The sequence below is a fragment of the Neolamprologus brichardi genome, chromosome 12 (genome assembly GCF_056152115.1).
Source record: "Neolamprologus brichardi isolate AB-2024 chromosome 12, ASM5615211v1, whole genome shotgun sequence".
NCBI lineage: Eukaryota > Metazoa > Chordata > Actinopteri > Cichliformes > Cichlidae > Neolamprologus > Neolamprologus brichardi.
Window position 1 is genome coordinate 3,535,289 of NC_142115.1, and position 18,471 is coordinate 3,553,759.

The 18,471-nt window shown below is 40.8% G+C and overlaps 1 protein-coding gene across 1 annotated transcript in view; it reads left to right on the forward strand.

Moving 5' to 3' along the window:
- Positions 1-18,471, forward strand: part of galnt9 (polypeptide N-acetylgalactosaminyltransferase 9) — a 120,040-nt gene that overhangs the window by 90,056 nt on the left and 11,513 nt on the right. Inside the window, exons 7-8 of the mRNA XM_087848892.1 lie at positions 12,476-12,661; positions 14,061-14,198. Of these exons, the coding sequence (XP_087705018.1) occupies positions 12,476-12,661; positions 14,061-14,198 (324 nt within the window). The remainder of the gene's footprint in view (positions 1-12,475; positions 12,662-14,060; positions 14,199-18,471) is intronic.

Sequence of the window (18,471 nt, forward strand, 5' to 3'; positions counted from 1 at the left end):
TTTAGATGGTGTCTTCAACCACTTTGTTACTAATTCCCAAGGCAGGTAAACGAGGAGAAATGAGTTATGAGTTATGTGAAATTACACAAGAACTGAACTGAAAATCAGTGGCAGCAGGTTTTGTGAAGTGATGAATCAGAAATTGATGGAAATACAAACACATAGAAAAACAATGGAAGACTATTTATGCATTGGCCTCCCCAGAGCCCTTAACATTATTGAAGCAGTGTGGGATCATCTTGACAATGATCTGAATAAAAGGCACCCAACATCCAAATAAGAGCTTTGAATGTCCTTCAGGAAGCCTGGAGAACTATCCCTGAAGACTTTACATGACGAGGAAGATTCAGGCTGTGTTGAAGAATTAAGGTGGTCATAGCAAATATCCTTTTCAAGCTTGTTCGAACTGTACAAACTTATTTTTTGCATTACATACTGTTTTTCCGTATATGTTTTAATCAATTGCCATGCTCTTTGCAAGATACAAATAAACAGTACTGAGTAAAAACCTTCAAGACTGATGTCAAACACACACAAACATGTAACCTCAGGACAAAAAAAACACCAAAGCCATTTTGTCCCAGCTGGTAAATTTAAAAAAACATATTATTAGAGTTGCTTTTGAAAAATGCATGTTATATGAAAAATATACATGTTAAGTTCGTTGTTGTTGTTGTCATGTTATACTGCGTGATGCATCTTAATCCATAAGAATCACAGACCTTCTGGTGTTGATGTGATTTTGTGAGAGACTAACAACTGGGATTAAGATAAATGTTAAATGCTGATGGAAGCGCAAACTCAGCTCGGATGTTTCCTCAAGTACAGATGATAAATTCATGTGTGTGCAAAATCTGAACGCAGCAGTCACTGCAGGATGCCAGACTGTTCGGTTTTTTGAATTGGTGCTTTCCCACAAACCAAGCTTTCATAGTGGAAATATCTCACATACACTGAGCATGCACAGAGTTCCCAAAATTTTGCTTTATCACAAGTCACCACACTATAGCTGAGAGGAATATTACATATACACTAGAGGTGGGAATCACCATACATCCCACGATACGATATTATCACAATACTTAACGCACGATACGATATTATTGCAATTTTTTAAAATATTTTGCGATATTCAGATTCTGTACATAAAGGTAAACTTTATCAATATTCATTTTCTCTAATATCAAAGTCTCACACTCAGTCTTTCTCTCATTTCAGTTTTATTGTTGACAAACTGAACGGTTTGTATTACAGTCTAGTCCAACTTAACTGAATCAACCATCTGGTACAATTATAGCTATTCTGAACTATGCAGTTTATGAAAACTATGCAGCCCCTTCAGCAACTGAAGAATTTGAAAGTAAATTAAAACAAAATACAATTTTACATTAAATAAAAAAGTTTTAAACTTAATTAAAATAAAACATGTCTTAAATTAAAATAAGTAAACTGTCATGTTTATTGCTGCCAAAAACAAGTTAATCACATTTGGACAGTGAAGGAATGTCAGGATTCTTGCTCAGAAAAAGGATCAACATGCTCTGAAGTCAGAGCACAAAAACCTTTTTGTAACAAAATATCGATTTCTGCTGTCCCTGTATCCATACATTATTAGCAAACAAAATATCACAATACTACACAGTATCGATTTTTCCCCCACCCCTAATATACACAGCCACCTGAACGTAAAGGGATGAGCTCTTACAAAAGTTTATTCCCAGTTCTCAGCTGCCAGTGTAGCAATGACACAGTAGTTGTTATTATCTTCAGCTCCATATGGAGGAGGGAAAAAAAATCCCAAGTTTGGTCAGAATTAGGCAGGTGGACGTCTCAGTTAGAGGCTGGATTATATCGCTTTGCAATGTGACACCTTAAGCAAGAGCCCATTATTCTTTTCTTAACTTGTGAATTGGTCGTAAAGTTCCTGTTCAATACCACCTCCAGCAACGTGCCTCCAAAGTGTCAATAATCTGATGGGTGTGACTTTCCAAAGAAAGGAACCATTAGCTAAAGCATTGATTTTAAGGGTACTACACCAAGTACGTGAGCATGTACATGTCGAGTGTATAGGACGAAACGGTAAATGTGATTCATTTGTAAACTAGTGAAAAGGGCCAAAAATGTACACATAGAAAAAGATCAGGCTCCAAGCAGATTGTTATTTGAGCTATCAGCATTTCTTGTCCTTAATGAGCATTTCAAAAAGCACCTCATGCAGGATTTTGGCCTCCAAGTCAGTTCCGAGTGCTGGGGAGGGCATCTCCGTCCGTTTTGCTGCCTGGAATCTTAAATGCATCTAAATGTAGGACATGATGCAAGATGCATAATTTCATTGAATGTGTATCAAGGAGAAACTCTGTGGAAAATGTCACAGTAGAAGAAGAAGAATTTGTGTGTTTGTGTGGCTAAAAATGACATCATGGTATATCTTGTTTTTCAAATCAATACAAAACTGGCAGAGCTCAAGAGCTCCATCTAAATATCACATTTAAAAACTGATATTTCCTCAAACCTGCCGGTAAATGTTTTTGTCATGCACCGAGAATAGCTGCGAAACACGGAGATGAACCCCTATGGACCCCCGAGCTAGTGCTACACTCGTTTGGGCAATCCCCAGGCTTCTGTTTGCTACTGCAGGATAATTCTCCTCCCTGTCTGTCAAACACGTTAGCTGTCAAGCTGGATGTGACATAATATAAAGTCTGCATGACCTCGGCGCATTCTTTCATCATCTTAGGCTGAATTCTCAGCCGCACGCTTTCTCTCTCTCCCTGCACTGCTCTCCATTTTGACCAGTGATGGAGAAAAAGTCTGATGGCTAATGTCATTTTTGCAGTTTCTGGAAAACTTGCACCGGTGGGACTGAAAAGTCAGCGTCTATTTTCAAACGGGTTAGAGGCAGTAGTGTATTCCAGAAGAAGTACTTGTTGGATGGGTCACGCGGTGATCGTCCAGGTGTGAGGAGCCGAGAAATGAAGCTGGGTTTTTAACTTTCTCTCTCTTGCTCGCTTTATTCCTTTTTTCTCTCCACACAGTGACACAATTCTTATTATGTTCGAGTGTCCGAACAACCATGAATGTTATCCCCATTTTTAAAGAACTCAGCCCGAATATCTACACTCTTTTTAGAAGCTCAGCTTTATCTAGGTTATCTCAGATGTGTAAACCTAGAGACAACAAAAGCTTTTTGAGGGGAGTGCTTTTAAAATCGAACTCAGTGCTACAAAAGTATGGAAGTTCTACGGAATTCGGAGCAAGCCCCCAAATCACGTGCCTGTTTGGTAGACTCGAGAGGGACTGACGTGGCTGATCAAAAGACCTGTTTTATTTCCAGCATCCATACATTTTGTATGTGGTTTGCATATTGCTACCTACACTGTTTAAGTCACATGTCTATTACCCGGTCCGGTTGAGCGGCCATGCAGAACACGCATGATATGTTAGCCCTCAAAACAACCTTGGGGAATCAGCTGAGCCTGGTAGTCTGAAGCCAAATCACTTGGGCACAGGTGGTTTGGGTATATGCCAACGAGCAGCACTGGAACTTACTCTGAATTTGAATTGGCCGCAATGTTTAGTTTCCGTTCTGACTGGTACAAATGTTGATCAGGTCCCTTACAAAGAAACACCAATCTAGCCACACCGATGATGCTGCATTTTGTAATGAAAATATATGAAATGATTTATTACAGCAGCAGAATTTGGCATCAGACTACAAGTTCATCACTCCCCCTCTGAATGTGATGCATACGAGCATATACTGTGGAAACTGGGGATGAGTAGCTATCCTCTACCGGGTGATGCTGTAGTCGGTGAGTGTGTGAAACAGCAGTCAGCTATGCAGGAAGAAATGGGAAATGTTACAGCTTAAACAGCCAAATTTTCAGGGAGTGTTCGGCATATTACGTGAAGAGAGTAAGGCATGTTATTTGTGTATGACACAGCACCGCTTGAGCTTTCTGATTGAAGTAGCTCGCAGGCTCCATTTAAGTTTGGAACTGAGCAAGTGCTCAGTTCCAAACTCTGTCTACATGTCCACCATCAGCCTCCATGCACTGCATTTTCCTGGTGTATCGACTGTATTGTTTAATGGCACTGATAGAAGCCTGCTTATGGCTGTTAATAGCTTTTATGCTCTTTATGGCTGATGTTTTCGGCAGCCCCGTAGAGCTTTTCACGCAAATGGTCCAGCTGCAATTAACTAACAGCATGTACAGAGACAATTAAATTAAATTAGCAATTACATCACCACAACATCAAAGTACTCCGTGTTAAGTGCTCTCCCTTAATGATGCAGAATGCAGTTTTATGAAGGGTCACCTCCAAATGGACTTCACAAAAATCTAGTCCTGAGAACCTGTGGGTGGGATGTCATAGATTAAAACAGTCTTATTTGGTATTTAGATTTTATTATGTTTCCACAGTTATGAATATTTAAAGGTGTGACCTGTATCTGCAGGATGCTGCTGCCCTTTTGGAACTCTGTTTTCACCGTATACTACATGAAACCAAACATCCGTGTCTGTGTGGAGAATATTACTGTATGCTAATTTATTTAAATTATTAAAAATTGTGATTCCATTAGTAAGAAGAGTAGTGCATTTTTAAAAAAAAGATGCTTAATACAGCACAACAATAATGAAATGAGTACAGCAACACAAAATGAGACCCTGTCATGAGCAGAGGCACTCTCTGCATGGTGTTAATGCTTTCCTGTGTGAGCAGAAGTGCACAGGCATCCTTATTATGTCTTTATACTTCGGAGGAAAATATCTGCCATTTGGCCTGATTTGCTTTGTGAATGCTTTTACTAAAGCCTTGTTTATGAGCCTGCAGGCAGCAGGATGGAGTCATAAGCAGTCCTGGAATGTAACACGTACTGTTTTAGCCAGCAATCTGTCGGGCACCACCTGTTTTCCCTCCAAATCACCGGCGTTTTTCTCATGCGTCGAAAAAGGTCACATCAGCATTGATGATCCTCACAAGCAGAGCTGACTCCCTGCAGCTGCCTTAGATCAGGTTGTTCGTCGCTAAATCAAGAAAGAAATGTACCCTTGCCCCCCCTCCCCGTCTTCACCACCAGCTTTGTGGTTAGTGGCTTGTGATTAGCTCTTTCACATCAACACATAGTGTCTTAACTATTGAGAATAAAAGTGGCAATGGAAGCAGATGATCTCTTTTGTAGTGAGATTGACTTTCAACAGTGGTACACATTTACATGTAGGGAGAATTGTAAAAGCATTGTAGAGGTTGATTCAGTCCAGCGAAGTGAGAACAGAGTGCAAACTACAAACTGCTGTATAGACTGTTTGCACAACCAGCAGCCAATAGATGTGGTTATGAGGGATGCAAACAGGGACAGCAAAACTAAGACAAGACCAAGACTTTGTGTGTATTGCTCAGAATGAGGGGTAGTGGCATTTTTTTTTTTTTTTTAAATTTTAAAAATTTACTTCTGGGAGTTTCAGGCTTTATGTGACAGGCCTGTGCAGACAGCAAACAGGAGACCAGGGAGAGAGTGGGGGCAATGACACAAAGGAAATGAAAGATCCAGGGCAGACTCAAATCCAGCCCCCCTTAGTAGCCTTTGGCATATTGGCTGCTTTCTAAGCCAGGTGAGCTCCCAGACAGTGTGAGACCCAACAAGCAGCCTATAGGGGAAGGGAAAAAGCTTTAGCACTGCATGGACCTGAACCTAGTCTAAATACATCATCATCCAATCATTAAATCATCCAGACAGATCCCAGTCAGATTAACATTATTCAGCTTGGAATCATGAAAAAAGACGTGGCCCTAATAGCTTTCCACAATCATAAGATCCTGGGCCTAGCCCTGTAAATAACCAAATTGTTATTTTAGCTTCAGACTTACAAATGATATTTCCTTGTCTCATTGGCATTTGAAGTATCACCTTGTGAAAAAGCCGTTGGACCTTTATCTGTTGAAATGATATCACCATTAAATCTCAGAAGCAGGAAACTTTATTAGCATGCAGTTAACAAGCAGATATCATCACTGACAAATGCAGTAAATAATTGATGGAGGATCAAAATGACTTTGAGAAGATTGTAGTCCAGATAGAAATGAATTATGCAGAAAACAAATAGAGGCAGCCTTTGTCCACCTGGATCAAATGAAGTTCACTGTATTAGAAACCTATGCTTGAAAGGTCACTTCAAACTATTACTCCCTTTCCGTTCACTTGTAATGCCATGATAATGTGATTTGATATGATTAAAGAAATTATAATTATAATTAGGGGTGGGCGATATAAACGATATACGATAGAAACGATATAAATTTGGCCAACGATAGAGATTTTGAGTATATCGCTCTATCGCGATAGCGCATGTTGATGATGTCATCAAGCTGCGCCTGTTTTGGTCGAAAGCATCGCAGCGGCTACAACCATTATCATCTGCAAATTATGCCGACAGTCATAGCAAAGAGATGAAGCACTTTTGAAATATGGGGAAAGCCAAAAACTGCGCTTCCTCCACTTCCGTAACATTGATTCATTAATGTTGAATTCTCTCGCAGCTGCTCTATTCCCATGTTGTTGCAGTATATTAATAACTAACCTCGTATTGTGGATGAATAATCTCAGTTGTTCTCCTGACTGAAGTTTGGCCCGTGTATAGCATCCTGCTATGCGATTGCATTTGTCCCTGACCACCAGAATCCCTCACGTTAACTTTTATCGAGTGGAAAAAAAGTTGGCGTTCATCCTCCAGCTTCACTGTGCTAATGTTATGCTAACATAGCTGTGTCGCTAGCAATCACGTAGCACAACATGTTTAGGTGGAATCTAGCGAGCTAACTTCCTGTTAACTTCTAACTCTGTTAAATGTAATGAATTCTGTTTTCATGGATGCCTGGATGTTAAACTTAATTGTTACACCTGGTAAAGCAGCAACGCTGATGATTTAATTAAAGATGAAAGAATTTAGACCGTTTTTAACTCTCAGTATTCGTTTGACTTTGGGAGCTGAAGCGGACGGAGTTTTGGACCCAGAGTACTCCGTGAAGCTCCTCACTACGGCAGCCGTAATGCTCTGACAATCCATCAAGCAGTGCAGCTTACCAAAGTTGTACTAAAACATTTTTTAACAGATTTCTGCAGCCAAAATCGGTTCGAGGTCAGTAAGCACAACCAGAATTCATACATAAGGCACACTCTCGATTTTTGAGAAAATTAAAGGATTTTAAGTGTGCCTTATAGTGTGGAAAATACCTTATACAGAAGAAAAGAATATATCGTGATATATATCGTTACCGCACATGCTTCAAATTATATCGCGATATGAATTTTAGGCCATATCGCCCAGCCCTAATTATAATGTTAAACACAAATGAATATAATAATTAAGGATAAATGATATTGGCAATAAAGATAAACCACGTTAGATAAAATGCATGCAGAAAACATCCAGAGCCTGTCAGGTTTCACCATAGAGGAAGCACATAAAATGTTATGCTTTAAACACGTAAAGCAGGTCCATTTGATCTTTTTGTTGCTGCTGTTGAAATGTGTCTTTTTTAGTCCTATAAATTAGAAACACCTGCAATAATTAAAGAAAAATGTTAAACAGAATCTTTTTATATGCATACTTAATAGTTTGTGGGAGTTTAGATGGCTTTTTAATTTGCAACAAATCCTGCTGTGAAATATACAGTAATATAATTAGAATGAGAGCTGCTTATAGAGATAAGATGAAAGGTCTGACTGTTACAAGGGAAATAATGAGCGGTGGAGTGTATTACTGTTGCCATGCTAAAGCAAAGAAGAGAAACAGCTGGTACTCAGTGTATTTCATTTATTTATGTATTTATTTGTAACATGGAAATTAAAAAATCTCCTGCTTCTTATAGACAAACAAATGCATCATTTTAGACAAGAAACTCTACTTGAAGCTTAAAGGTAAAAGTTTAAAGTAATGCAACAAAGCTTTAGTCTGTTTAGCCAACTAGCTAGCACACAGCTTTCTGACCCTTGCAAGTGGTTGAGGAAATATTGATCAGCAGTTTGTTTTCAGCGCCAGGAAAGCTGCTAACCGCAATTTCACTTGCACACATTTTCAATTATCCACAAGTGCTTCATAAGTGGTTAAAACACTGATAGTTTTACTCACACACAATCAATTTGGAGCAGGAAACCAAAGAAAGACAGCATTATGCAGAGCTTACTATGTTTCCAAAGGCAACGGGCGGGATCTGCAGGGACTAAAGGCTTCCCATTAAATCGGTATTGCACTCACACCCACACAAAGTCGCCAACCGTGAAGACTGTTGCAGAAAAACAGCATTTGTCATGAGCAGCAGCAAAGCAGGTAAACCCTGCTCCAAAGTACTAATGGATTTTTTAGGCCAAGGTCATTGTGGATCATCAGGAGTGAAGAAGAGGGGTCAGTCAGTCAATAGAGGTTTTTAAGCTCAGGTCAGCTCCAGCGAACTACTTCACCACTGATACAGCTGAAGCAACTGAGAGGACAGATGCTGTGATTGCCCTTATTAACATACAATTAAGCACAACCTCACAGACTCCCTTTAGCACTACAGCAACGTGTAACATCAGGGTATCTGTAGTTTTAATGTGAACTGACATATCCATTCTTTCATAAAATGAGAATTTTCCATATATTTCCTATTCTGAACTTTACACAAGCCACTAATGAATTTAGCCCACTAAAAAGAATGCACACACCCAACATATATTTTTTGCCTGTGCCATTAAGCTCTGTTGTTTGAACAATTAAAGAACAACTGAGCCATGCAGTTTCCCTGGGTGACATGTTTCTTCATTACAGTGAACACTGTATAGTAGTTTATTTTGAGTCTAGCCCACGTATTCCGCCTTGCTGCCAGAATATCAAAGGAACAATGTGGATTAAACTACTCCCAAAATGATGCACCACACACCACAGCTTGGATAACATTTTCTAAGAAAAAAGCTGTTTAGACACATCTCTTTGGTTTATTCAAACAACATTTCATTAGATTTATTGAGAATACCAAAAATTTAACTTACATTATATTGTACAGACATGCTTTTTCCCTTAATAAACAAATCCAGGGATTGGTAAAAATGCTAACTGATGGGGTTGAAAGGAACCAGTTCAGGTGCTTTGGCCGTCTGTGTAGGATGTTTCCTAGGCAAGGGGTTTGGGGCATTGTCCTCGTCGTAGGAAGCCCTGGGATAAACACACCACACGCTGGAGAGCTTGTATCTCTCACAATTCTCCATCCTCCTGGATGAGCTGGAAGAGGTTGCCAGTTGAGTAAAGACTGGGCTATGCTATTTAGACTATTGGCCCTGCGGCCCAAACCCAGATAAGCGGGATGGATGGAAGAATGGACGGATGAATGGATGGAAGAATGGGTGGATGGATGGATGGATGGATGGACAGATGAATGGATGGAAGAATGGACAGATGAATGGATGGAAGAATGGATGGAAGAATGGACAGATGAATGGATGGAAGGATGGATGGATGGATGGTTGGAAGAATGGACGGATGGATGGTTGGAAGAATGGACGGATGAATGGATGGATGGTTGGAAGAATGGACAGATGAATGGATGGATGGTTGGAAGAATGGACAGATGAATGGATGGATGGATGGATGGTTGGAAGAATGGACAGATGAATGGATGGATGGATGGATGGATGGTTGGAAGAATGGACAGATGAATGGATGGAAGAATGGACGGATGGATGGATGGTTGAAGAATGGATGGAAGAATGGACAGATGAATGGATGGAAGAATGGATGGTTGGAAGAATGGACAGATGAATGGATGGAAGGATGGATGGATGGATGGATGGATGGATGGATGGATGGATGGAAGAATGGATGGAAGAATGGACAGATGAATGGATGGAAGAATGGACGGATGGATGGATGGAAGAATGGATGGATGGATGGATGGTTGGAAGAATGGATGGAAGAATGGACAGATGAATGGATGGAAGAATGGACGGATGGATGGATGGAAGAATGGATGGAAGAATGGATGGTTGGAAGAATGGACAGATGAATGGATGGAAGGATGGATGGATGGATGGATGGATGGATGGTTGGAAGAATGGATGGAAGAATGGACAGATGAATGGATGGAAGAATGGACGGATGGATGGATGGAAGAATGGATGGATGGATGGATGGTTGGAAGAATGGATGGAAGAATGGACAGATGAATGGATGGAAGAATGGATGGATGGATGGATGGTTGGAAGAATCGATGGAAGAATGGACAGATGAATGGATGGAAGGATGGATGGATGGATGGATTAAAATATGTGGGGACAATCTTGGGGGAGACTCTACCATCCCATAGAGCAGGGGTAGGCAACTCCAGGCCTCGAGTGCCGGTGTCCTGCAGGCTTTAGATCTGTCCTTGATCCACCAGATGATTCAAATTGCTAAATTACCTCCTCAACATGTCTTGAAGTTCTCCGGAGGCCTGGTAACGAACTAATCATTTGATTCAGGTGTGTTGACCCAGGGTGAGATCTAAAGCCTGCAGGACACCGGCACTCGAGGCCTGGTGTTGCCTACCCCTGCCATAGAGGTTGGGGGTTGATAGATAGTTTATAAATGGAGACATATTTTAAGAACTTCATACAAAAAAAAATCCATACTTGTCCTTTACCTAACTATCCTGTCATATCTCCCCAATACTTGGCACTACTCACTGATGATCTGGCCTGCAGATAAACATCCAGCTACATACGTCAAACATTTCTTGATTGCATCTGGTCACGGGTTGTTAATAATAAATCACTCGGAGCAGGAATCTCTGAATATATTTAAATTACCATACTAATATACTCTATTCATTGGTGAAAGGGCACTTTTAGGTTTCCAAATGGCGTCATGAAGTGCCTTCAGAGTTCAGTAGTACTATTTTAGTCTTACAATAAGAATCATGGAACGAAATACAGATCAAGAGTTTGAATCATATATCATTATTTTGAAAATGACCAAAAACAGACGCTGTATTTATTCACATCTTTTCACATGACATTCAATAAGCATGATGTGCAAAAAACAGGCATCATCCCAGATCTGCACTTATTTGAGAAAATATTTTTGCAGCAGCATGTTCCTTAAACACCAAGCAGGGGGTATCGTTTTGGGGTCATAGAGAAGTTAATGAATGAGAACATCTGTTACGCTTTGTGGCAATTGTCATTAAGAGACTGTGGGTGGTGGAGGCGGTGATATTTTGTACGGCTGGAAGGACATACCATATGCTGTGGCCTTCCAGTGATACGGCATGAGAAATTGCTCAGGCACTTTGTAACACCGTGGCAGAGATTTGAAGATATGGATGTGTTTTTGCAGAGAGTTTTAAAATTCAAATCTTTTCTGGCACTGAAAGAAATGGGTGCATTACTCCCATGTGACTGCCTGCCACTGTAGCTTTCCATTGAGTATGTCAGTCGAGGGTCACAACATCACACAGTCTGCAATCAATCAGTTTTCGGAGCTGTGATTGATGCTTTTAAAGACAGCATTTTTCACTGCCTGGCTTCAAGCAGTATATCCCTCTTTTTCAGTGTCGTATGCACAGCACTCCGTGGCATCAGAGTTCTCCAGTTGTCATAGGTACCTCTATGAAGACTGTATCTACAATATGAGCCATAGAATCCATTTGTCCCTCATTTTGTCGCTCACTTCAGCAAATAATATACATAAATATGTAATAATGTAACAACTAAATGCATCTTTGAGAACACGTGTGCTATGTTAGAAACAAGAAGAAGGACATAACATAGCTGTAAACTAATTGCAAGCATGTTTTTCCTCTTTAATAATGAAAACCTATGCTGCACTCTGTCACATTGAATAGTGGATAAAGATTGTGACCCTAAATGTGCAGCAGATTTCTGTGTCGATGCATGTATCTTATATTTTTCAAGCAGTTCACTGATGGAGATAAATTGCAGCAAGCTCAAGTATGACCATGATACCATGGGCAAATTAATGAAGATGCCTGTTTGACCTTGTTCACTCCACGATGAGAAGTCATTACAAAAAACGTCCTCATTTGTGCTTCTACCAAGGCTGTTTGCATGTGGCTTTTCAACATTTAACTTCATAGTTTAATGAATATTTTTGCTCTGAAGTGGAATTAATTTCTGTTCAATATTGTAGCCTTTGATTGACACAGTTTCCTTTTTCATTTTTCATACTACATACAAAATATACCTTTCTCTAGTAGAATCTGAGTTTTATAGCCAGTGAGGGAGGATTCCTGTATTTCCAAAAAAGACATCAGATTATATAGACATCTATTATGAGCAAGGGAATAAGGGATAATAGCCAGCTCTACATAAGTCAAAACCAAGTTGTAATAACCAGCAAACCAGTATTTTTTGTATCAATTAAATTAATGCCTGTAGTCTGATTGGCCTCTACATTAGGAGGTGTGCAGCTGTTGATCTGAACTCTTTCTTTCTGCTGTGTAGGTGTGGCAGTGTGGTGGGAGCATGGAAGTCCTCCCGTGCGCCAGAGTGGCCCATATCGAGCGCACCAAAAAACCCTACAACAATGACATAGATTACTACGCCAAGCGCAATGCCCTGCGAGCCGCTGAGGTGTGGATGGACGAATACAAATCCCACGTCTACATGGCCTGGAACATTCCCATGAATGTAAGTTTTTCTCTGTCTTAAATTACACCCTTATTCAAATCCACGAGCTCTCTTTTGCCCCGCCTCCTCCTGTCACACTTTCTCATTCAGACATGCAACCAGGGCCTCTGGAGACGCTAGTCAATAGAAATTCAAAATTCAGATTTCATCCGGTTTGACCTTCACACTGGCAGCAGAGCACAGGCAGAAAGCAGTAGATGCTCTTTCCAAACAGATGAGAGAGGTACATCAAGTGAAGGAGATTAGCCTCATTTCCAATCAGTCTAGTTACATACGTATCAGTTTCCTTTAATTGCTTTCAAGAGTCTACGGAGATGACCTGCAAAATAATAAACAGCTATTTCCATTAATAAAGAGTTTAATATTGAATCCTAATTGCCTCTTCAGCCATGCAGAATGAGATGATAGTCAGTGAAGGACATCAGTGAAGGCCTCGAGAAAGCCGTCCAGCACAGCTCACTGATGTCCCTAACAAAATAATTACAGGATGTGGGCTCGTCACACACTGGTGCGGCACGCTGCTGATGCCTGCATGCCGCCTGGAAATGTTGAGTGGAAATGTGGGAGCTGGGGGTGGCAGCACCTTTGACAAAGTAGTCAATCAGACCACATCCCTTCTTGAGTGTAATTACAAGCACAGTGGCATGGCATGTTATTACCTCGGCTGTCCTGTGGCGCAGAGTTATTTTGTGTACAGTAGAAAGGCATAACTACGATTATTCCATCTACCCCCCTCCCTCTCCTCCCAGCCTCCCACAATCACTGATTTTCGTTATTGTCTAAGGTACCTGCTGAGAGCACAATTACCTTGGTGGGGGAAGGCTTTATGATTCACCAGAGCGGCCAGCTCCAAGTCCAAACACCAAACAACATCTCACTGAAATTGAATGCATTTTTTAGTGTCGCTTTATGGTTGCTACAAAAAGTGGATATTTCCATCTAGAATTTATTATTAACAGATGTTGGAAGCACGTTCAGCAGCTGACTGTGGATTCCAACACAGATGGGGGCGAACTGACTGAAGAGTAGATGGCTGCATGTGTGTGTGCATGCGTCTGAATCAAGCCGCAGTGCCAGGTAGTGCAGCTATTAGGCATTCCCCCAATCAATCTGGGAAGCCACCTCCGTAATGCCGGCATGGCCGTGAGGGCTCATAATTAAGCAGCTGATTAGAGTTTGCTCAGCACGAATCGTGTGTAATGAAAGAACAATGAAGGTCCTTCATGACAGGTGCATCCATCCATCTCTTAACTAAAAGGTTGGTCTTTTCTTTTCAGCACCTCGGCACTCTCGAATATTCCATTTCTCAAGCAGCTTTCACTCTAATAATTAAAATGCCTGCTGGCTAAGAGGCTTTTTTCATGCGTGTTTGTCTTTGTTTTGTACCATTTGTTGACAGAACCCTGGGGTTGATTTCGGGGATGTCTCGGAGCGCTTGGCCTTAAGGAAAAGGCTGCAATGTCGGAGTTTCCGCTGGTACCTTGAACACGTCTACCCGGAGATGCGAATCTATAACAACACCATCACATATGGCGAGGTGAGGAAGACGTTAAGCAAATGATTGGAAGTAAACACTGATTTTGGCGTATCATCAGGGGACAAACACCTTCCAAAGAATTCAACTTTTGTCTCGTCGGTCCAGATACGATTTTCCCAGATGTCTTGGGGATCATCGTGATGTATTTTGGCAAATGTGAGACCTTGTTTTATTTTTTTCCTTTGGTCTCCTTTGGTCTGCCAGTAATCAAGCCTGAGTATGTTTAGTGAAACTAAACAATAACTGGGTTTAATCACAGATAATTCGTGATTAAACAAGAGGGGCACTTACTTTTTCACACAGGACCAGGTAGGTTTGGACAACTTTTCTCCCTTAATCAGTGAAATCAACATTTAAAAACAGAATTGTGCATTTTTTACTTTGATGATCTGAAACATGTAAGTGTGCCAAATATTCACAACACTTGGAAATCAGGAAGGGGGCACTTACTTTTTCACACCACTGGAGTTTACAGAGGATGTGAAAGCTGATGCAGGAAGGCTGATCCTACGAATAAACTCAAAAGAAATAAAGGAGTGAATTATTAGGATGTTTTGTGACATGTGATGATGACCTTTAATGTGATGGAGTGGTACGTCTTAGAAAAAAACAAACGATTTGAGTGTAGCTAGTCTAAGGTGAGTGTATGTGGTGCAACATCACCACACAGGGTTTGTACCAGCTCCTCATAATGAGTTTTAATCAAATACTTTATTAGTTTTCCATTTTAATTTGATTGGGCTTGGCTATGCACTCAGCACAGTGGGGGGAAGACAACAGGATTATAACAGGTTGAAGAATTGAATGCGCTCCTGACTCAGACACTATTTGGAGGTTCGCTGAGACGCGTTGTTTACCTCATATCAATTTCAGCAATGGACACCTGGAAAACTAGAAGGGCACTGGGAAAAAGCGCAGATCACTGCCAAAGGCTAATAGATCAAATATCATAATCATTTATTAGTCAACCATAAATAATGCAATATTCATCTATGTATGGGTTTAAATTACAAAGTAGTAACTGCAAACATCACGTCACAACAATGCTCATTAAAGCAATGCGACGCACCCCCATTCTGGACCTGATGGGATTTTTCGTATGCCCTAGGGGAGGTTTCCAACTGAGGACAATAATGGATTGGATTTATGTAGCGCTTTTCAAGGCACCCAAAGCGCTTTACAATGATACTATTCATTCACTCTCGCACTCACACACTGGTGGAAGCAAGCTACAGTTGCAGACTGACAGAAGCGAGGCTGCCATATCGCGCCATCGGCCCCTCTGGCCAACACCAGTAGGCGGTAGGGTAAAGTGTCTTGCCCAAGGACACAACGACCAGGACAGAGAGCCCAGGGATCGAACCGGCGACCTTCCGGTTACAGATATGCTTCCCAACCCCCTCAGCCACGGTCGCCCCATAACAACTGTTGGGGGCCCCCTTAACAGCCTAGGGTGTTGTCTGGCATGCCTGTTCACAAGCTGCTGGTCTGACTGAATTATTAAAACCCTTTTCCCCTTTTGTTTTACCAAATCTGTTTTTTACTAAATCCCACTCACAGACAGATGGACAGGCAAATAGGTGGGAACAAAAGAACAGCCTAATCAATATGCTGCATATCAGAATTCACAATTCATCACAGCCCTATGAATTTACTTCCCCTTTTGTTCCCTCTGCTGCCTGTTTTGGCTCTGGCACCCAGATGGATTCCTCAGAGTGGCATTAACTTAAGTGGCACTATTTCAGATCTGTCGACAAGCTGGGTAACATTTACCGTGTCTAGCCGCACAGCCGGCAGAGCAGAAGTGAGCCTCATCTGTCACTGAGCATCAGCACCGCGCTCGGCCATGCTGACCAGACCAGCCGAGTGGAACGCTCCCTGACAAAACTACATGATAGACATGTTGCAACCTGGAAACGAAGCCTTACTCATTCAAATCACACCAAACATGGGCCTCATGCTCAATGCATCATCTGCAGGTCTGGAGGACAGGGGGGAGACTGAACTGGGGCTGGTCGTGTCCCGATAATATCTATCAAAGCCTCTGTGAAGACTGCTGTGTGAACAAACCACAGTGGATCTAGTATCACAGAGGTATTGTGACATGCACAGAGGAATTAAATGGTGGCTCACATTCAATAGGTTTTGAAAGGCTGCTCTGATACTATTATTTTAGTTTGACCCAAATGTGAAACCGGTAATTTATTAAATTATATAATGTTGGGCCATTTTCATGGGGTAACATTTTGTACAAAATATTCATATTTACCCTGTTTTCTCAGCTCACAGGGATCTCATTAAAATCAATGCTAAAGAAGTCTTTTCCCTGGTTTAGTCACTTTCTTTTAGACTTTTTTTCTTGACACAAAAACATGTCAAGAGTAAAATTAGCTGTGCAACAATAACCGCCCAACAGACAAATTAAAATGTGTCCCAGAAAGCTGCCATTACTAATGTCTTGCTGAGCATTTGTACTGTACTATCTGCAGCGCTCGCACCCCTTTGCCTCTCTTCTTCACTGCATAGATTGTGCATAAAGGAGAATTAAATCCCACCTACACTAATCTGTAAATGAAATGGAAAAGAAAGGCAGGAGCCGACCGAAAAGGCTGAGAAGAGAGGCAGTAAGAAAACTGCTCAATAATACTCAGCGAGCTTGTCTCTACCAGCTTCTCCTTTCACAAACACCAGTGGTTCGCAAACTGCGAGGAGCACCCCACTGGTGGGTGGAGGTGGAGTATGGAGTTAAGCTATTAATCTGTTTTTTAGGGGGAAATATCTTCTCAAATATGTTTTTAAATTCCTGATTTAAAAAAATATACCTTGTGGTACTTAACACCTTATGTACTTGATACGTTTGCACTTTTGTCCCCTTCCTGAGCTTGGTTCTTTCTTCCCATTTAAAGGGAGTTTTTCCTTCCCACTGTCGCCAAGCGCTTGCTCATAGGGGTCATCTTATTTTTGGAGATTATTGTGTGAATGCCTCAAAGGGCGTTCACACTATTGAGATCCTGTTTCTCTTTATTCTTTATCCTTCATTATTCTTCAAGTTGCCACTTTCTTTGCCGCTTAACTACTCCCTCAGTTTTCAGCCGATTTTCACCGTTCAAACTCTACACTGTTAAGCTCTTCCTCTTAATGCCTACTATGACTTTTGGTGCTCATAACTTTTGTACTTTTTCAGATATTAAGCTTTTTATGTCATTTTTTGGCCCATTTTGCTGAATAGGACCACATTATCAGTGCGATCAACAGTTTTGCTTGCTGGGCTGAGCCATGTTTTAGCTCAGTGAGATAAGCAGCCGTTCTCAGAGTAGGAGGGCCGGGATCGAATCCTGCTTATGGCAACATTTTCTTCAGTTAAAACTTCAACTGTTTAAAACCTTTTACAACACAAATTTCAGCTTTTTCACCTTTTTTTTAGCAGAATTTTTCAATTTTTCGCTACTTTTCAAAATAAATTCCAGCTTCTTCAGCTGTTTTCAGCATAAACTTCTGCTGATTCACCTGTTTTCAGTGCAAAGTTCTGCTTCTTGACCTTTTTTCAGCAAAAATAATTTTGCTGATTCACCTCTTTTAAGCACAATTTCAGCTTTTTCACCTCTCTTCTGCACAATTTCCTGCCTCTTCTGCTCTTTTGAGCACAATTTTCAGGTTCCTTATCTTTTTTTGCTGAACCTTCAGCATTTTAAGCTCTTTCCAGCAACATTTAGCTTCTTCTGCACAGTGAACATTTTTTCTCTCATCATATCGTTGTTTGAGACCAGAGCTAGTTTAGCTCAATGGGAAGAGCAGCTGCTGTGAGATCTAGTGGCACAGGTTTGAATCCTACATGTGACATGTGCTGCACATCTTCCCTACTTGCATGTACTCTGCTTTATTGACACTGCATAGTGTACCCTTTCAAATACAGCCATTTTCAGCAAAGACTTCTGCTTCTACAGCTCTTTTCAGATAATGCTGCTTTTCGGCTGTTTTCACCATATTCCAGTACAAGGCATTCACACTGCATTTTCGCAGGAAATGCAACTTTTTCTAGTTTTTATTATTGTAGGGTCTTTACCTTAAAATGTAAAGCACCTTGAGTTGACTGTTGTTGTCATTTGGTTATATACAAATACAGTTGAATTGAAATGTCATGAATAATCCCACAAATATAGGAGCATAGGCATTTAGATCAAGTTCAGAGCTTTGACATATGACAAAATGACATATTTTAAACAAACTTTTTCATAACTTAAACAAGTAGTTTTGTTCCCTAAAGTTAGTCAAA